We start from the raw sequence: 22,585 nt of genomic DNA, 5'->3' as shown, positions 1-22,585 counted from the left end.
AAAAAGAAAGTAACCAAAGGGATGAAGGACTTGTATATTAAGACCCATGAAACATTGCTCAAAGAAATTAAAGACTGAAATGAATGCTTCCAGGGACTGAATGACAATATGGGTAAAATGTCCACACTACCCAAAATGATCTATAGATTTAATGTAATTCTTATCAAAATCCCAACAGTATTTTTATAGAAATAGGAAAAAAAATCCTAAAAGTCATATGGAACTACAAGAAACTCCAAAATAGCCAAAGCAATCCAGAGAAATGAAAACTGGATGCCTAACACTTTTTCATTTCAAAACATACAAATTTACCGAAGCAGTATGATACTGGCATAAAGGTAGACATATAGAACAATGGAGCAGAATAGAGAGCCCAGAAATAAATCCACAAGTATACAGTCAACTGGTTGACAAGGGGGGAGGGCAAGCTACACAATGGAGAAGGACAGTCCCTTCAACAAATGGTGTTGGGAAACATTGACATCCATATGTAAAAGAATAAAACTGGACTCTCATACAGAAAAATCAACTCAAAATGGATTAAACATAAGAACTGAAACTCTGAAACTCCCAAGAAAACCTAGAGGGAAAGCTCCGTGAGCCTGATTTCTTGGATGTTACATTAGAAGCATAGGCAACAAAAGCAAAAATAAAGTGAGACTACATTAATCAAAATCCTTCTGCACAGCAAAGGAAATAGTCAGCAAAGTGAAAAAGCAACCTACAGAATGGGAGAAAATATATGGAAACCATCTATCTGATTAGAGGTTAAAATCTAAAATATATAAGAAACTCCGACAACTCTATAGCAAAAAGACAACTCGATTTTTAAAAATGGGCAAAATATTCATTTCCTCAAAGAACACATACAGAAAATAACTGTTGAGAATGTAGAGAAATTGGAACCCTTGTGCATTGTTGATAGAAATATAAAATGGTGCAGCCTCTATGGAGAACAGTATGAAGGTTCCTCAAAAAAATTAAAACTGGAACTACTACCATAAGATCTAGCAAGCTACTTCTGGGTACTTATTCCAAAGAATTAAAATCAGGATCTCTAAGAGATGTCTGAATTCACATGTCCATTGCAGCACTGTTCACAATATCCAAGAGATGGAAACAACCTAAATGCCCATCATAGATGGATAAAGAAAATGTGGAATATTATTCAGTCAGAAAAAGGAAATCTTGTCATACACAACATGAATGAATTTTGAGGGGATTATACTAAGTTCATTAAGCCAGTCACAACAGGGATAATACTTCATGATATCACTTGTGGCATCTGCAGTAGTCAGACTCATCAAAGCACAAACTAGAATGGTGGTTGCCAGTGGCTGTGGGAAGAGGAAAAGGAGGAGTTATTCATTGGGTATAAAGTTCAGTCATGCAAGATGCCTAAGTTCTAGAGATCTGTTATACAGCACTGGGCCTACAGTTAAGAATACTGTAATGTACACTTAAAATCTTGTTAAGACGGTAGATCTCAGGTTATGTGTATTTTACTAAAAGAAAAAAAGTGCGGAGAAAAAAGATCTCTATATTTACTAGCATAAGTTATATCCTATAGTATTTTGAAGGAACTTGGGAAGAATTCAGACAGGAGCAGCAAAAGCAAAGAGCTAGAAAATAGAGCCCACTTAAATTACTTAACCATTGAAATGTATGAATATGTTAAACATTGTAATAAACAGATTTTTTTTTATTTCTCAAAGTCTTTTGAAGCTGAGTATCTACATATTTAGCATTTAATTATACTTTAATCTTTGACAAGGACATAGAATACAGTGGGGCTTTGACTTACGAGTTTAATTCATTCCGTGACGGAGCTCGTAACTCAAATTACTCGTATGTCAAATCAAAAAGTGAACGAGTGAGGCACGTGATGCTGGGCTGATGTTGTGGCGTTCACTGTGACATTCGCTGCGCCAACTAGCGGTGGGGTATCTGAAGCTGGCTCGTAACCCAAATTTTAGCTCGCAACTCAAAGCAAAAATTCGGCCGAGAGATGGCTCGTATCTCGAAAAACTTGTTAGTCAGGACACTTGTAAGTCAAGGGTCCACTGTAATTGGTTTGTGGTTCACTTAAGTAATTTTAGGTGATCTAGAGTTTTGGTTCTAAAATACTCATCATGAAAACATCATAAAATTAAATGACCAGCCCAGTCAGCATGGCTCAGTATTTGAGCGTCGACCTATGAACCAGGAGGTCATGGTTTAATTCCTGGTCAGGGCACATGCCCGAGTTGCGAGCTCTATCCCTGTAGCACGTGCAGGAGGCGGCCAATCAATGATTCTATCTAATCATTGATGTTTGTATCTCTCTCCCTCTCCCTTCCTCTCTGAAATTAATAAAAATATATTTTAAAACAAGCTTTAAAAAAATTAAATGACCACAGAAAGGGTTATGTGAAATATATGGCAAGTTTCTCACCAAGTAGGAAAGATCCATACTAAGATTGTTCCCTTTGATATGAACATTTTTAAAAAATTAAGATGACTTCTGGTTGAGGTGGCTCGGTCACTTCTTTGCTTAGATGCATCTTCTCTGCTCCAAAAACATACATATGTACATACATATATACACACAGGTATGTACATATGTACACATCTACAAAATACATATATATCCATATATATGCATATATAAAAAGATAAACACAAAGATACAGCTAGGTTCGAAAACAAGATAAACATTTCTGTGAAACAGTAAAACAAACCCCAAGTGATAACAGAGAATGAGTCTCTAGTATTCCTCTGTAATACACGGCATTGTTTTGTATTTTTAAAACTTTATGTAAATAGTATTATACTATATGCATTCTTTTCAGCTACCTGTTTAAAATTTTTAAAAAATACTTTATTTTTTAGAACAGAAAAACTTACACATTTACAAAAAAACTGAGAAGCTAGTATAAAGAGTTCCCATATACCCCACACCTAGTTTCCCCTGTTATTATTTTACATTACTATGGCACATTGTTAAAATAAATAAATTAATATTGATATATTATCATTTAAAGTCCATATTTTTTTAGATTTCCTTAGTTTTTCCTTAATGTTCTTTTTCGGTTCCAGGATCCCTTCCAGGATACCGCAGTACATTTAGTTTTCATGTGTCTTCAGGCGCCTCTTGGCTGTGGCAGTTAATCAAACTTTGTTTTTAATGATCTTGACAGCTTTAAGGAAAACTGATTAGGTACTTTGTAGGATGGCCCACTACTATAATTTTTCTGGTGTTTTCCTCATGGGGTTATGGATTATTAGGAAAAAGATCACAGATGAAAAGTACAATTTTGATCCTCTTACAAGCAAACAACTCAACATGACTTATAACTGCTGATGTTGGCTTTGATGACCTGGCTGAGGCAGTTTTAGGTTTCTATTCTGTAATGCTATTTTTTTTTCCTGCCTTCCCATACTGTACTCTTTGGAAAGAAGTCACTATAAGTAGCTCAAAACGAATTAGTGGGGAGTTATGCTCCCCACTCCTTGAGGTAGAGCATCTACAAAATTTATATAAGAATTTTTCTGCATGGGATTTTTGTCTCCTCTCTTCAATTTATCAACTTAAAAGTTTTATTTATTATCAGTATGGACTCATAGATATTTATTCTATACTTTGGGATATAGTCCAATACTAATTTACTTAGTTTATTACATAAATTGTTCCAACTTTGGTCATTGGAAACTCTTTCACTTGGCTCCTGTGCTCCTTTGACATACCCCTCCCACCCAACAATGTTTTTATCTTGTTGTTTTTAGCACTTCCTTATTTTCTGGCAATTCAAAATGCCCAAGGCTCATCTTGTGTATTTCCTACCCCTCAGTACTAGAATCAGCCATTTCTCTAAAGAGTCCTGATTGCTTTTATTAGAGAATGGTATTTAAAAAAAAAGATCTGGTTGCTGAACATGCTTGTTACTACTGGAGTATAGCTTCATTTAGAGCCTCTCAGCTGACAGAAAAATTTACGTTTAATGCTACCCTGGGTATATACAGTTATTTATAAATAATTCTACCAGGTGTACCAGTTAATAATGCGGATTTTTTCAATAAATGGAGTTACACATATGTTGATATATATGCGATTTGATACTACGCTATTTTGTTGTATTGACAGCAAGCTTCAAAACTTCATATGTCAAATTTCTGAAGGTATTTACATCATAGATATTTTTATGCTTAAAAATGTCAAATTTTGTGTCAAAAAAAGAGCATTTGCGGGAAGTTTTAATTCATTACTTTATTTTGAGGAAAACTGCTGCTGAAAGTTATCGTATACTTCGGGAAGCTCATGGTGAACATGCTCCATCTCAAGATACTTGTGAATGCTGGTTTAAACGCTTTAAAACTGATGATTTCGATGTGAAAGACAAAGAACGTCCAGGTCAACCGAAAAAGTTTGAAGACTATCAATTACAAGCACTATTGGATGAAGATGTGTGTCAAACTCAAAAACAACTTGCAGAAAGATTAAATGTTGCTCAGCAAATAATTTCCAATCGTTTACAAGCAATGGGAAAGATTTTAAAAGAAGGAAAATGAGGGCCACATCAACTGAACAAAAGACAAATGGAAAACCGAAAAGTCCTAAGTAAAATGTTGCTTCAACAGCATGAAAGAAAGTCTTTTTTTGCATTGAATTGTGACTGGCGATGAAAAGTGGATTTATTTTGAGAATCCCAGACTCACAAAATCATGGGTTGATCCAGGTCAACCATCAACATCGACTGCAAGGCCAAATCGCTTTGGAAAAAAGACAAAGCTCTGCGTTTGGTGGGATGAGGAAGGGGTGGTGACTTATGAGCTTCTAAAACCAGGTGAAACCATTAATACTATCGCTACCGACAACAAATAATCAATTTGAACCATGCTTTGATCGCAAAACGACCAGAATGGGCCAGAAGACACGGCAAAGTAATTTTGGCTTCATGATGATGCACCATCACACACTTCAAAACCAGTTAAAGACACGTTAAAACTTCTTGCCTGGGAAGTATTAACCCACTCGCTGTATTCACCAGACCTTGCTCCTTCAGATGACCACTTGTTCCGATTGATGGCACAAGCACTTTCTGAGCAGCACTTCAAAACAGACGAAGAAGTGGAAAATTGGGTCTCTGAATGGTTTGCCTCAAAACAAGAAAAGTTCTATTGGGACGGTATCCACAAATTACCTGAAAGATGGGGGAATGTGTAGCTAGCGATGGACATTACTTTGAATAAAGCACTTCTGATGTTTCTCTTGAAATTATCATGTTTTCTTTGATTACAAAATCCGAATTACTAAGTGGTACACATTATGTATGTAATCATCCATATATTAAGTTAAATATGAATTCATAATGATGTCTCCAACTATAAACCATTACCACATGGATCATTTTAGTTTTCTCCCGTTGCTTATCTATAAATTCCAAGGGTGAGAAACCTGGCTTCACCATCTGCCATTCATTTACTTAATTGCTCCATTTCATTATACAGGTATAACAATATCAGAATTGTTAACCTGTACCCCCATGTTACAAAATCTTATCATCTAGAGTACAGTGATTATGTACTGTTCTGTTTACCTCTCTGTTGCTTCCACATTCCACACATTTCCAAAGATACTTAGGTCAGCACCCTTTCCCCCATAGCTTCATATACAGTGGGGCCTTGACTTACGAGTGTCCCGACTAACGAGTTTTTTGAGATACCAGCTGTCTCTTGGCTGATTTTTTGCATTGAGTTGATAGAGTAATTTGAGTTAACGAGCTCCTTAACGAGCTCAGTCTCGGAACGAATTAAACTCGTAAGTCAAGGCCCCACTGTATTTGTAACAGATTCTCTTGTCACGATCTGCATTTTTTCCTGAGGTTCTCTAACCTCCTAAATGATTTTAAAAATATTTGTATACATCAAAGGTCATTCTTCGTGCTGTACAGTATTATGGGTTTTGACAAATGCATGTCTTGTATCCTCTATTACATTATCATACAGAATAATTTTACTGCCCTAAAAATCCTCTGTCTCTGTACTTCATCTATTCCTCTGTCCCCCACGTCCCCCAGAGTCCTGGCAATCATCAATCATTTATCATTACTATAGTTTTGTGTTTACTGAAGTGTCACATAACTGGAATATACAATAAGCAGTCTTTTCATATTGGCTTCTTTCACTTATTAAAATGCATTTATAGTCCATGTCTTTATTGTAGTTTGACAGCTCATTTCTTTGTATTGCCGAATTATATTCCATTGTATAGATGTAGCACAGGTGAATGGAAACAGAAGAACATCTTGATTGCAAGTTTTTGGTAATTATGAATAAAACTGCTATGAACATTCACATGCTGGGTTTTGTATAAATATAGGTTTTCAAATCAATTGCAGTAAATAACTAGAAGTGCAATTACTAGATCATATGGTAAAACAATGTTTCACTTTGTCAGAGGCTGTCAAACTAACTTCCAAAGAGATTGTGTCATTTTGTATTCTCACCAGCAATGAATAAGAGTACCTGTTGCTCAGCATCCTCAATAGCATTTGGGACTGTCAATTTTATTGTGATTGTTAGTCATTCTAATAGGTGTATAATGGCATCTCATTATTGTTTTATTTTGCAGTTTCCTGATGACAAATGATGGTGAGCTCCTTTGTATATGCTTATTTGACATGTAAATACCTTCTTTGGGGAGGAGTCTGTTCTTTTGCCCATTTTTAATTGGTAGTTCATCTTATTACTGTTGAGTTTTAGAAGTCCTTTTTATATTTTGGATACACGTCCTTTATTAGACATGTGTTATGAAGATATTTTCTTCCAGTCTGTGGCATATTTTTTTTCTCTTAAAAGTATCTTTCACATATAAGTTTATAATTTTAATGAAGTCTGATTTATCAAACTTTTTTCTCTCATAAATCATGTTTTTGGTTGTATCTATAAATACATCACCAAACACAAGGTCACTTAGATTTTTCTCATTTTCTTCTAGAAGTTTTATGGTATTGTTTTACATTTGTATCCACAATCTATTTTACAGTTTTTTTTTAAGATTGCAAAATCTGTGTCTAGATTCATTTTTTAAAATGCTGATATCCAGTTGTTGCAGCACAATTTGATGAAAAGACTATCCTTTCTCCATTTAATTGCCTCTGTTCCCTTGTCAAAGATCAGTTCACTATATTAGTGTGAGTCTATGTCTGTAGTCTTTATTCTGCCCAATTGATCTATGCATCTTTTTTCACCTGCACTGGATTACTTGATTACAGTAAGCCTTAAAGTTGAGTACTGTCAGCCCTTCAACTTTGTTGTTCTTCAGTATTGTATTAGATATTTTGGACCTTTTCATTTCCAAGAAACTTAGAATCAATATGTCTATATCCACAAAATAGCTTGCTGGGATTTTGGTGAGACTGCAAAATCTACATATCAATTTGGGAAAATTGACATCTTAACAATATTAGGTTGTCCAATCCATAAACACAGGACATCTCTGCATTTATTTAGATTTTTTTACAAAACTATCTTTTTATTGGTTTTTAGAAAGGAAGAGAGAGGGAGATAGAAACATCAGAGAGAGAGAAACATCAATAGGCTGACTTCTGCACACCCCCTCCTGGGGATCAAGCCAGTGACCAGGGCATGCGCCCTGATTGGGAAACAAACAGGGGACCTCTTGGTCCATGGGATGATGCTCAATCCATTGGGCCACACTGGCTGGGCTTATTTAGAGCTTTAAGTTTTCAGTAGGGTTTTGTAATTTTCTGCATATAGATCCTGTATAAATTTTGTTAGATCTATACCTAATTATTTAACTATATTTGGTCCTATTGTAAATAGTGTTGTTTGTATTTCGCTATCAATGGTTCATTTCTTGGTTTACAGGAAAACAATAGACTTTTATATATAAACCTTGTATCCTCCAAGTACGCTGTACTTATTAGTTCCAGAAATTGTTTTAGGTTTACTGTTTGGGATTTTCAATATAGACATACATGTAATCTATGAACAAAGACAGTTTTACATTTTCCTTTCCAATATGTGTGCTTTTTATTTCCTTTTCTTATTTTATTTCACTAGCTATCATTTACAGTACAATATTTTAAAAAGTGGGAAGAGGAGGTATCTATCTATTCCATGTTTCTGATCAAAGGGGAACACATCCAGTTTCTTATCATTAAGTATGATGTTAGCTGTAGGGTTTGTAGATATTCTTTTCTAAGTTGAGGATGTTCCTCTCTATTCCTAGTTTGCTGAGATATTTTTTTCATTAATGGGTGTTGAATTTTGTCAAGTACTTTTTCTACAGCAATTGAAATAATGACATAATTATTTTTCTTTAGTCTGTTGATGTGGTATATTATATTAACTGAGTTTCAAACTGTTGAACCAGCCTTGGATACCTAGAATAAATCCCACTTGTTCATAATATAGAATTCTTTTAATATTTTGTTGGATTTCATTTCCTAATATTTTGATTTTTAAATAAAAGTATCTCAATCAACTATTCTGACTTTCCTAATATTTATGATTTTACATCTATGCTCATGAGAGAGACTGGTCTGTAATTATTATTTTTTTAAAATTGTAGTATCTTCATCTGGTTTTGGTATTAAGCTAATGCCGGCCCTCATAAAACAAGTCAGAAAATGTTTCCTTTGCTTCTATTTTCTGGAAAAGATTGTAGAGAATGAGTATCATTTTATATGATTCCATTTTTACCCCTCTAGTAGCATATCAATTAGACTTCTATTTATAATTTTTAGTGGTTGCCCTAGAGTTTGCAATATACATTTATAACTAATCTAAGTCCACTCTCAATTAACACTAACCAGTTCACAGGTAGTGCAGATATCTTATAATAGTATACTAAATACTGATTTCTCCCTCCTATACCTTATAACATTCCTGCCATTCATTTCACTTATCTATATGCTGTAATTACCTAACACAATGCTATTATTATTTTGAAGTTATCTTTTAGATCACTTAAAATAAAAAATAAAAAATTTTACCTTCAGATATTCCATTTTTATGCTTTTCCTTTCTTTATAGGGATCTGATTTTCTAACCTATATTATTTTCCTTCTCTCTGAAGAACTTAATTTTTTTTTTTTCTTGCAAGGCAGGTTTACTGGCAACAAATTCCCTATTTTTGTCTGTCTGATAAAATCTTTATTTTTCCTTCACTTTTGAAGGATATTTTTTCTAGATACAGAACTCTAGGTAGGTGGGGTTCCCCCCACCCAATACTTTAAATATTAAATATTTGACACCACTGTCTTCTTGTTTGCATGGTTTCTGATGAGAAATCCAATGCGATTCTTATCTTTGTTTCTCTATAGACAAAGTGGTTTTCTTCTGGCTGTTTTCAAGATTTTCTCTGTCTTCTGTATTTGCACATGATATGCTTAGCTGTTTTTTGTTTTGGTAGTTATCCTGCTTGGTGTTCTCTGCTCAAATCCTGTATCAGTGGTCTGGTAATTTTGAAAAATTCTCAGCCATCATTACTTCAAAAATTTCTTCTGTTCCTTTTTCTCTTATCCTTCTGGTATTCCAATAATGTGTATGTTACACCTTTTAAAATTGTCCCATAGTTCTTGGACATTAGTTCCATTTTTTAAGTCTTTTTTTCTTTGCATTTTAGTCTGGGTTGTTTGTACTGACATATTTTCAAGCTTACTGATTCTTTCCTTGGCCATACCAAGTATACTAATGAGCCTATCAAAGTGTTATTCCTATTATAGTGCTTTTTATTTCTACCATCTCCTTTTAATTATTTCTTTGAGTTTCTATTTCTGTTTACTTGACCTGTTTTTTTGCATATTGTGTACTATTTCTAATAGACTCTTTAGCATTTAATTATGTTACATTCTATAAATGTAATCATTCCAAAACTTGAGCCATATCTGACTTTGGTTCTGATGCTTGTTTTGTCTCTTGAAAACTGTTTTTTCTTTTACCATGCCTTACAATTTCTTCTATGTTGAAAGTCAAACTTGATGTACAACATAATAGGATCTGAGGTAAACAGGCTGTTAGCGTGATTTTTTTTTGTTAATCTTGCCAGGCGTTGGGCTGTGTTTAATGTTTACTCTAGCTGTAGGTGTCACAGGTTTCAATTTCTTGTAATGTCCTTGTTTTTGTTTCCCATGTTTTCTCTGGGTTTCCCTGAAAACTTTTTATAGTCTGAGCCTTGCAGGTTTTTCAACTGTACCATAGTTATTATCCTAAAGCCCTGTTGATGTGGTGGTAAGGTGTAGGCTAAGGGAAACATTCTGAAATCCTATAATTAAGCCTCAGTCTTTCAGTGTGCCTGGGTCCCTAGATTGTAATTTTCAGAAGTGTTTCACAGTTTTCTTTTTTTCTCTCTCTCAGATGTGACAGGAAGACCAGAGGGGCCTAAAGTAAGATGATTTCCCTTCTCCTATAGTGGAGAAGGTTTTAGTAAAATTGTTTCACATGTTGGATAGTCCTTTGTTCTGTAGAAGCTCTGGGTGTATTTCAAAATGATTACTTTTCTGCTCCCCATGCCAGGAACAGATTTTTTTCTTGGCTCTTCAACTTGAGAACCTAGTGGGGTTCCTGGAGGTATTTATTGACTAATTTCAGAGGCACCATGGCTACCATATATGGTGCTTTTATGAATACTATCTGATTTATTACTAGCCAGGAACAGACTTTTTTCTTGGCTCTTCAAATTGAGAAACTGTTATGTTCAAACACTAATCTACACTCTGACTTAAGCAATTTGTCAAAGTTACCACTTAAGTATTCCTACCAGTTTATGGCTCCTGTGGCTTTCCGCTCCTAATAAGTAGATCTGGGCTGTGGTTCTCTTTAATTGCCTGTATCTCCAAATTTCAGGGTTGCAGCTTGCCCTGTGAATTCAATGCTCTGATGGGCCCAAGAAAAAGTCATTGATTTTTCGTTTGTTCCACTGTTTTTCTTGTAAGACAGGAATGACAACTTCCAAGCACTTTGTATGTTAAAGCTGAAACAAGAAGTCTGAAACTGGCTTTTTTCATTCACATTATGTTTGTGAACTGCATCCACATTGATACCTGTAGTTATATTTTATTCATTTTCTCTACTGTACAGTATGCTATTTTATGACTATACCATGCTTTATCCATTCTCCTGCTGATGAACATGTATGCTGTCTACAAATAATGTTATAACGAGCATCCTTATAACATCTCCTAATGTGTATATGTAAGAATTCTTCTAGGACAGACACCTTGGAGTGGGACTGCTGATTTATACTGTATGAGCATCCCCCATTTTACTAGATACTGCCCCAATGTTCTTGAAAGTGGTTGTACTCATTTATATTCAGCCAGAAGCATATTAGCGTTTTTAGTGCTCCATATGTTCACCAGCACTTGGCACTGTCCTGTCTTTATGCCAACATCCTGAGTGTTAAATGTTATCTCATTATAGTTTTATTTTGCATTTCTTTGATTACTAATGAGACTTTGTAAGTTAATTGGCCATTCCTCTTCTCTCCTCTGTGAATTGCCTATTCATATCTTCTGACCATTTTTATTGGGTTGTCTATATTTTTTCTTATTGATCTATAGGGAGGGATTTCCTTAAAGTGACTCTAAAAATGAAACCATCAAGTAAAATACCGATGATATGATTACATTAAAATGAAAGACTTCTGCTTAACGTAAGACATCAGAAGCAATGTTAAAATGATAAGCCACTCACTGAAATAATATATTTTCTAAACAAAAAAAAAAATAGTTTGTATTCAGAATTTTAAAATAATCTCTATAAATAATATGAAAAACTAAACAACCAAATAATGGATAAAAAGGAACAGGCAACTCACAGAATGTTCCTGAAAGGCTAACAAATGCATGAATTACATACATAATTTCACTGGAAATCACAAACATGCAAATTAAAACAATGAGATACCTTTCAAATACTATATTAGACTGGCAAAAATAAAGTCTAATACTACAAAGTCTTGGCAAGAATGTGGAAGAGATCTCTGAAATCCTGCTCACGGAGTTGAAGATATACATATCCTATATAGCACAGTAATTCTACTCCTAGGTATATAATCTATGATACTGATTCTTAAAATGTCTCTCAGCAGCAATAGCATCTCCTCGGAACTTGTTGGACATGCAAATTCTCAGACCCTACTTCAGATCTACTGAATAAAAAATTCTGGGGACAGAGCCCAGCAATCTTCATTTTAACAAGCCTGCCAGGTGATTTTGGTACACACTAACATTTGATAATCACTGCAACAAAGCAATATTTTTTCCAATGTTTTGGACTAAGATCTATAGGAAGACATGCATTCTTGTCTCACACATGTCTATCCCCCCCTTCTCTCATGTGTGTGTACATACATACGTAAAACAAAACCTTCAATAAACAGTAACTACTCTTACTCTATAATATTGATATTTTCTTTTCTATTCTGTTTCATTTCCTTAAAAAATTGCCGATTGTGACCTATTAATTGTACAATAATGTTTGTTGCAGAATTGAAAAGAAAATATCTTCAGGAAAATGGACAAATGAATTATACTATATTTCTACAATGGAATACATAGTTCCTTATAGCATTAGAAATAAATTTCAAAACATTATGTATATTGAGTTTAAAAAGCAAGTTATAGAAGGGTATGTAGAGCATGATTTTATCTATAGTTTAGAAATATGTAAAACTATATGTTTATGAATATATAGCTATGTAGTAAGAATATAAAAAGATTATTTACAAGTTTACTTAGATATTTGCCAATTTCTCAAGACTTAGAGGGCCTGTGCTTTTACTTTGCTCTTAATTACCAGCATCTAAGTCATATGTTCCAAAGACTAGTTCCAAAGGCACCATGGCTATCAGATATGGAGGTCCTATGAATACTACCTGATTTATTACTAGCCTACGAAATTGGAGGTTACTTTCCCTTCAATTCAGGTCTTTTAGTAGGTTTGGAATAGAGTCTTTTCAAGATTTCTTTAAAATTCTATGGGTACTTTAGGACCTTAGAAATGCACAAGGAACATCACAAGAAATATGCTACTTATATAGTATGCAGAGAAAGAATAGTGAAGGACAAGGAAAAACACGATCACTATACCTATGTCATAATTCTTTAGTATAATTAAAGTGAATTTAAAAGTATTACTTTAGGTAGAGGTAAATTAAAATGAAAACAACCCATGTTTTTGTCTTGGTTTAGCCTATACCTTGTTTGGCTCCCCTGGATTATATGAAGAAAACATAGGAATTTTTCGGATCTCTTCCTCTGACAAACGATTTCTCTGGATCTCATCTTCTGGGACAAATTCTATTGGCTGCGTCAGCTTCTTAGGCCCAGTCCAACACTGCTCAGGTGAATTATCAATAACTTTTGCCACATGAAGACTGGGACCTTTACCCTGTGCTGCCTGTTCTCCCTTGTCCTGGAGTAATGGCGGGTTCTCAGCTGTGTCACTATCTCCCACTGATGTAGCTGAGACCAGTGAGTGGGAAGCAAAGGGTTCACCTCTCATAAGTTGGAACTCTTCAAGACGTTTTTTCATTATCATCTCTTGGTAAAAATTTTCCAGGTTGTTCATAGGATCACCTTTGTTCTTCTTTTGGGGTTCATCTGGATTAAGACAAAGAGATAGGGAAGTTCTACAAAGCCTATCAATACAACCTTTGACAAATTAATTAAAATTAAATCTTCGATCTCAGATTTAGAAACTCTGCTGGGGCAGGTGTTTACAACCTGCAATAAATGACAATAGTATATAGCTATTTTATTACAGTGCATCTCAAGCAAGGCTGGAACTATGGTGAAGCAAGTGAGGCCCCTGGGGTACAAAACTTAAGGAGGTGCTCACTCTCAGGGTCATGCAAGTACATGCACTTAACTGATAAGGACATTTAAAAATGTAACCAGTATGGCATTATCACACTTCACAAAATTAATAATTCCTTAATATAATCTAATACCAAGTTCATATTGAAATGGTCCTGATTATCACAAAGATATATTTTTACACTTGATTGTTTAAACCAGCCTTTGGCTGTTACATCTCTTAAGTCTCTTTCATTTTAAAATAGTACCCCTTCCTTCCCACCCCTCCAACCCATTTTTTACCCCATCCCATTGATTTATTAGAAGAACCATATTTGTTCATAGAACAAATGAATTTGATTGTTTTTCATGGTATTGTTTAATTTGTTCCTTAATCCCCTCCATTTCTTACAAACTGGCAGCTAAATATAGAGCTATTCTATCTAATACAGTATCCACTGGCCACACAAACCTAGTCAAATTAATCTTTTAAATGTCAGTTCCTCAGTTAAACTAGTCACATTTTGAATGCTCAACAGCCACCTGTGGCTAGTGGATACTATATTGGGCAAAAAAAGATAGAGACCATTTACATTATTATACAAGTTACATTGGGCAGTGCTGATCTAGAGGTTTGATTAGATTCAGGTTTCATATTTTTAGGCAAGAATCCTCCACAGATGGTTGTATATTTCCTATTACATCAAAAGGCACATAATGTTTGGTGGTCCCATTTTTAGTGATGCTAAAATTGATCAGTGTGTTCAGGTGGTATTAGTCAGATCTCTCCATTATGAAATTTTCTCGTTCATCTTTCACCTAATGGGTAGTACATCCAGTGATGACTGCTGTCTAGATCTATTAATTTATTAAGAGTTGTGAAATGGAGCCCCTCCCCCCAATTCCACTATTTTTTTGTGTTTATTATTTAGAATTCTATAATAAACTTACCGTCGTCAACTTGTTTCCCTATATACAGTTTATACAGGAAAGGCAGGATAAATGCATTATTTTCCCCATTATTTACCACTATGAGAATAATGAGTTGGTACCTTACAAATGTCCAGTGGTGACCAATGATTATTTTTAGTATAATTGTGAGATCGTGTATTTTTATTACATTTGATGTGTTTCAATTAAATACAGTCATTATTCTTTTTAGTGGTCAAATTATCCCACTTAGGACCAGTAGGAGTCCTTTCAAATTGACTACTATAGTGCTTTTCAGTTTTCTGGCACAGCAAGATGTCCCAAGCTCATATTGCACATTTCCTGACTCAAACCTAAACTATTTTTCCAAGGACCCCTGGCTCCTTTTAATGGGGAATAGTATTTAAAAAGTATAATGTGTTGCTAGGTGTGTTCATTGCTGTTAAGTTGTTATTGCTTCTAGACATTTTCAGTGGACAAAACCAGGACATTGTTTTAAAGAGAAAAAGAAATTATACTGGTATTTCCACTTCAAATGTAAGATTATAAGTTTTTACTCAAACTTCTTGATTTTAGACTTGTATATCTCTTTTCACATATGCTTAAAATATTTGTTTTTTTTAACATTAACAACACTATTTGCTTTTTCTTATAATATATTTATAGAATTTTTAAATGTCAATAACAATACTAATATGAATATCAACAATGAAACTACTGAATAGAGATTTACATCTTTTTGCAGTTACCTTTATAATATATCCCATTAGGAATGTATAAATATTGTTTTAAAGTCATTTTAAGTAATTGTTTCCTCTGTATTTTTATGCTACCAACTTTTTTTATGGTTAGATTCATTTGCTTCAGGTTGTTCATGAATTTTAGGGATGGATGTTTCCCTTTTTGATTTTTAAATTATGCAAAAACAGTTAAATAGGTCTAGAGTAAAAACTGTGTTATACAGTACCTTCACAGAAGTTTCACTTCCATCTCTGTCCCCTTCATCCCATTCCTTTCCTTCCCCATAAATAATAATTTTATTAGGTTTTGGCTTTATGGTTCCATTGATTCTTTTTTGAAAATATAAGCAAAGAAGCATATACACATATATATGTATATGTGTGTGTGTATATATCTATATATAGTATCCCAAAACGTATATACACATTTTGAATAATTATAAAGGCAGTGTTTATTAAAATACATTTCATTTTCAAAATTGAGCTATCGGTTGTTAAAGTATGTATACATTTTTTGGGGACACACACTATATATAATTCAACTAGTTATACCCCTTTCCTACATAAACAGTAACTTACTATACACTATTGACAACTTACATTTATAAAATTTCTAAAATTGATTTGAGAGAGAGAGAGAGAGAGAGAGAGAGAGAGAGAGAGAGAGAGACTTGGATTGGTTGCCTCCTGCATGTGCCCTGACGGGATCAAACCCCCAACCTGGGTATGTACTCTGACCAAAAATTGGACCCATTTTTGGTGTACAGGACAGCACTCCAACAACTTGAGCCACACAAGCCAGTGCACAACTTACTTCTTTGCACTTAATAATATATACTTTAGGTAACTCCATATTAATATGTAAAGCTCTTTCCCTTTCTTCTGATAGCTGTATAATACTCCACTGTGTGGATGTACCATAGTTTATTCAACTATTCCCTACTGATGCACACTGGTATTATATCTTAGTCTTATTTGCTGTTATGAATAATGCCATGAAAAACAACCTTGTGCATATAGAATTTTGTATTTTTCCAGTACACTGTTGAAGTAGATTAAAAGAGGTGGCTTTGCTGAGACAAAGGATCAAATGTGTATTTAAGTTTTTCTCTATATTGCTAAATTCCACATTGTAGAAGTTGTGCTATTCTGCATTTACACCAGCAAGGTATAAGAACAGTATGGAAGGCTTCTTAAGTTCCCCAAAGCACTAATCATTAAAGAAAAATATTGACAAATTTAACTACATAAAAATAATCAACCATAATAGAATTCAGGGAAATGATAATTAAGAAGAAAATACTAAAAGAAAACTGCCATATTGGCAAAAAATTAAAAAGAATGTCAATATCACATATGAGTGAGATTGTAAAGCAAACGAAACCCTCAGACATTGCTGGTAGGAATGTGCAACCATATTGCAAACCACTATGACATTATTTACTAATGTGCAATATATGCTCATAACATGACCCAATAATTCTACTCCTACATATTTACACTAGAAAAATTTGGGTATATGGTACCAGGGTACAACAATAACAATGGTTAGATCACTGGTATATATATAATGGCCTGAAACTAGCAAAAAATACAAGTGTCGTTTAAGGAGAATCAACTATTAAATTGTAGTAAGATTATATAATGAAATACTACATTCCAATGAAAGTGAACATGAAGGGGGTGAAAATGGGAGATATCTGTAATACTATCAACAATAAAAAAATACTTTAAAAAAGTGAACAAATTTTAGCTACATATGATTAAGTAGATGAAATACCCTAATGTATACACTCAAAAATATATATATTTATTCAGTGACTATTATGATCCAGGAATTATTCTAGCTTTTTGAGATACATCCATAAATAAAACAAAGATTTCTGCCTTCAGAGAGTTAAGTAAATTATATTAGAAGGCTATGGGGGGAGGTTATGAGGGGTTTGAAAAAGAAAAAAATAAAGCAGTATAAGGGATGATAGAAAATGCTAAGAGATGGTGGTATTGGTGGTTGCAATTTTAATATTGGACTGGGTTGGTCTCATTGAGAGGGTAACATTTAATAGGAGACAATGAAAGTGAGGGAAGCTACATGCTGATATTAAAGTGAGGGTCCCAAGGGTGTCTCAAAAATGTTAAAAAGTCTGAAATCATACGATGTGTGTTTTTCTAACCACAAACGAATCACATTTAGAGATCCACTACTGGAAGAAATCTGGGAAAACACAAATATTTGAAAATTAGACTACACACCTCAAAATAACCCATAGGTCAAAGAATTCACAAAGGATTTAAAAATATTTTGTATTAAATGAAAATGAAAACACAACATACCCAAATTTATGGATGTAGCTAAACACAGAGAGAAATCTGTAGCTTTAAATATATATATATGACAAGTTCCAAACTGGCAGCAGTATAAGTGGAAGCTACACTGACTCTCCCAGGTCCAAACTGGAAATACAACTAAAATACAGAATAACCACTCTGAGAAATCAACTGAAGACTAGCTGGAGAGAAACTGATAACCAAGGATGGAAAGTGGAGACCGCATAGAGACTGGTAGGAAGTGTGGAGGTGTGAAAGGGCTGGATGGGCTCCCACAGACAGCAGATGAAGATCTGGAGGGATATCTCAGTTGTGGGGGGGTTCCCACTGGGAACTCTGGGGTCTAAACCCCAAGCTGGGCTCCCCAAAACAGTGCCCACAGAACATCTGGCTGTGAAAAGCAGCAGGGTTGCAGTTTGCCAGTGAGAGAGGGCTAAAAATGCAGGAACCCTGTTAAAGGGCCAACACACAAAATTTTGTGTGCAGCCACTCACCTTGGGTTCTGGTGAAGGAGGGCAGAGTGGATTGCAGCTGTGTGAGCAGAAGCCAGGATTGGGGACTCTGGGGTTGGAGCTGAAGGGCAGCCACCCTGATTTCCTATGCTGAGTCATTCCCTCAGGCTGTGGAGGAAATCTGTCTCCTAAAGCAGTGATGGCGAACCTTTTGAGCTCGGCGTGTGAGCATTTTGAAAAACCCTAACTTAACTCTGGTGCCGTGTCACATATAGAAGTTTTTTGATATTTGTAACCATAGTAAAACAAAGATTTATATTTTTGATATTTATTTTATATATTTAAATGCCATTTAACAAAGAAAAATCAACCAAAAATATGAGTTCGCGTGTCACCTCTGACACGCGTGTCATAGGTTCGCCATCACTGTCCTAAAGACCTTTGCCAGAGAAGTGGTTTTTGCCTGGGGGGATGGGATTTGCCCCACCCTGTTGGAAGACCTCTTGTCCCACCCTGTGGTCAATAACCTGATGATAATTAAGTCTGAGTGTCAATAGGACTGCAGACAGAGGCGAGTGTCTGGAAACTTGGAGTCTTTGCCTGATCTCCTTTTGGGTTAGGGGCTAGGAAAAGCAAATCTCAGTGCACATCTTGTTATTTTCCAAAGGCACCCAGCCCCAGCAGGAGCCACAAGCTGTGGATTGCTGTTAGCTCCAAACAGGATATTCAGGGCCAGTCACAAACAGTGTTGTCCTGCACTAGGGATTGGGATTCCTAGCAGATTTATCTAATACACAGACACAAACCCAAACAGGTAGCCAAAATGGGAAGACAAAAAATCAAGTCCAAAATGAAAGAACAAGAGCATTCTCCAGAAGAAGAGCTAAATGAAATGGAAAAAGAAATTTATTAGACACAGAGTTCAGAATAAGGATGGCAAAGATGCTCAACAGCATGAGAAAATATATAGTAATTATGAAGAATGACATAGCACTAATAAAGAACACAGTAGGTTAGGGGAAGCCGAGGATTGGATCAGTGAATTAGAAGACAGGGTAGGAAAAATTAATCAGAAAACCAAAAAGAAAAACAAAACAAAACAGGAGGACACTTAAGGGAGCTGTGGGACAATATGAAAGTAATGATATTTGCATAATAGGTGCCAGAAGGTGAAGAAAGTGAGCAAGGGATAAAGAACATGTTTGAAGAAATAATAGCAGAAAACTTCCCTAAACTGGTAAAGGGAAAAGTCACACTAGTTCAGGAGGCACAGAGTCCCGAGCAAGAAAACCCAAACAGGCTCATCCAGACACATCATAATTACAATGCCAAAAATTAAAGACAAAGACAGAATCTTAAAGGCAACAAGAGAAAAGCCATGTGTTACCTACAAAGGAGCTCCACTTAGGCTATCATCAGTTTTCTCACCAGAAACTCTACAGGCCAGAAGGGAATGGCACGAAGTATCCAAGGTGATGGAAAGCAAGGATCTGAAACCAAGACTTCTATATCCAGCAAGACCATCATTCAAAATAGATGGTGAAAGAAAGAGCTTCCCAGAAAAAAAAAAAAAGGCTAAAGGAGTTTATCACCACACAACCAGCACTGCAAGAAATGCTAAAGGGACTGCTGTAATGAAAAGAAGTATATATAGAGAAACAGGAATAGGGAATTAAAATGGCAATAAATAAGATCCTATCAATAATAAACTTGAATGTAAATAGATTAAATGCTCCAAGCAAAAGATATAGGGTAGCTAAATGGATACAAATACATGACCCAATTATATGCTGTATACAAGAGACCCACTTCAGAACAAAAGACTCACACTGGATGAGAGTGAAGGGATGGAAAAACAAAAAATCTGGGGTAGCAATACCCATATCAGACAAAACAGATTTAAAAATGAAGGCCGTTACAAGAGACAATAAAGATCACTACATAATACTAAAGGGATTGATCCAACAAAAGCAAATAACCCTGGTAAACATACATGCAAACAATACAGGAGCACCTAAATATATGAAAAAAAACTTCTAGAGTATTTTAAGGGGGAGACCTACAGCAATGCTGTAATAGTAGGGGACTTTAACACTTCACTGACTTCACTGGATAGAACTTGCAGACAAAAAACTAACGAGGAAAGAGAGACTCTAAATGACACACTGGATCAAGTGGATTTAATTGACATTTATAGAACACTTCACCCCAAAGCTGCAGAATATACATTCTTCTCAAGTACTCATGGGTCATGCTCAAAGATAGACCACATGTTAGGACACAAAACAAGTCTCCACAAGTTGAAGATTTCAATCATTATCAAGCATTTTCTCAGATCACAAAGCAATGAAATTAGAAATCAATTACAGTAAAAACTCTAAAAACATTTAAACACAAGGAGACTAAATAGCATTTTATTAAACAATGAATGAGTTACTATAGTAATATTAAGAAAGAAATCAAATACTTCCTGGAAACAAATGGAAATGAACACACGATAATCCCAAATCATGGCAAAAGCATTCCTGAGAGGGAAGTTTGTAGCACTACAGGCCTACCCCAAGAAACAAGAAAAAATAATAATAAACAAGTTAACCCCACAACTTAAAGAATTTGAAAGAGAACATCAAGAAAAGCCCAGAGTAAGTAGAAGGAAAGAAATAATAAAGATTAGAGCAGAAACAAATGACATAGAGGTTAAAAACAAAAACAAAAATACAAAAAAATCAATGAGACCAAGAGCTAGTTCTCTGAAAAGATAAACAAGATTGATGAACCAGTAGTTAGACTCGTCAAGAAACAGAGAGGGCCCAAATAAGCAAAATCAGAAACAAAATCAGTGAAGTAACAACTAAGCCCACAGAAATACAAAGGAATGAAAGAACATACTATGAATTACTATATGCCAATAAGCTGGACAATGGGGATGAAATGGACAAATTTCTAAAAAAAAACACCACACTACAATCTTCCTAAATTGAATCAGGAAGAATCAGAAAACCTGAATAGGCCAATTACAACTGATGAAATAGAAGCAGTAATCAAAAAACTCCCAGCTCTAACTGGTTTGGCTTAGTGGATAGAGCGTCAGCCTGTGGACTGAAAGGTCCCAGGTTTGATTTCAGTCAAGGGCATGTACCTTGGTTGTGGGCACATCCGCAGTGGGAGGTGTGCAGGAGGCAGCTTATCGATGTTTCTAACTCTCTATCCCTCTCCCTTCCTCTCTGTAAAAAATCAATAAAATATTTTAAAAAAACAAAACAAAACTCCCAGCAAACAAGAGCTCTGGTCCAGACGGATTCACAGGGGCGTTTTATCAAACATTCAAAGAACAACTAAAACCTATCATTTACAAACTATTCAAAAAATCCAAGAGGGAGGAACTCCTCCAACCTCTTTTTATGAGGCCAGCATTATCCTAATTCCAAATCCAGAAAAGAAAGAGAACTGCAGGCCATTATCCATGATGAACGTAGATGCTAAAATCCTCAAGAAAATATTAGCAATTCAGATCCAGCAATATATTAAAAAGATCATACACTATGAACAAGTGGGATTTATTCCAGGGATGCAAGGCTGATACAATATTCGCAAATCAATAAATGTGGTACATCATATAAACAAATTGAAAGACAAAAATTACATGATCATATCAGTAGATGCAGAAAAAGCATTTGACAAAATCTAACACCCATTTTTGAGAGATCATATTTCAACATAATAAAGGCCATATATAACAAACCTACAGCCAACATCATACTCAATGGGCAAAAACTAAAACTATTTCCCCTAAGAACAGGAAGAAGACAGGGATGTCTGATTTTACTACTCTTATTCAACATAGTACTGAAAGTCCTAGCCACAATGATTGGACAAGAAGAGATAAAAGGCATCCAAATTGGAAAGGAGGAAGTAAAACTGTCATTATTTGCATTATGACATGATATTGTACATAGAAAACCCTAACGACTCCATCAAAAAACCACCAGATTTAATAAATGATTTTGGCAATGTAGCAGGATACCAAATTAATATCCAGAAATCAATGGAATTTTTATACACCAATAATGAATTCTCAGAAAGAGAAACTAAACAAACAACCCATTTACCATTGCAACAAAAAATTGATATACATAGGAATAAACTTAACCAAGGACGTAAAAGCCTTGTACTCAGAAAACTACAGGACATTGAAAAAAGAGATAGAGGAAGATATAAACAAGTAGAAGAATATACGGTGCTCATGGTTTGGTTGAAATAACCTAATTAAAATGTCCATACTACCCAAAGCAATCTACAGATTCAATGCAATCCCCATTAAATTACCAAA

The 22,585-nt window shown here is 34.9% G+C and overlaps 1 protein-coding gene across 3 annotated transcripts in view; it reads right to left on the bottom strand.

Annotated features, from left to right (window-relative positions):
• RBM41 (RNA binding motif protein 41) overlaps positions 1-22,585 on the bottom strand; it is an 80,987-nt gene that overhangs the window by 15,069 nt on the left and 43,333 nt on the right. For 2 of the 3 annotated variants that reach the window (XM_059679923.1, XM_059679924.1), the window contains one exon: positions 13,207-13,610. In XM_059679923.1, coding sequence (XP_059535906.1) covers positions 13,207-13,610 — 404 coding nt within the window. Of the gene's footprint in view, positions 1-2,072; positions 5,181-13,206; positions 13,611-22,585 lie in introns of those variants that run through there. The other variant, XM_059679925.1, reaches the window with a different exon arrangement.

Source organism: Myotis daubentonii, chromosome X (genome assembly GCF_963259705.1).
Source record: "Myotis daubentonii chromosome X, mMyoDau2.1, whole genome shotgun sequence".
Taxonomy (NCBI): Eukaryota; Metazoa; Chordata; class Mammalia; order Chiroptera; family Vespertilionidae; genus Myotis; species Myotis daubentonii.
The sequence above is the reverse complement of the archived record's forward strand: the minus strand, read 5'-3'. Positions and strand labels throughout refer to the sequence as shown.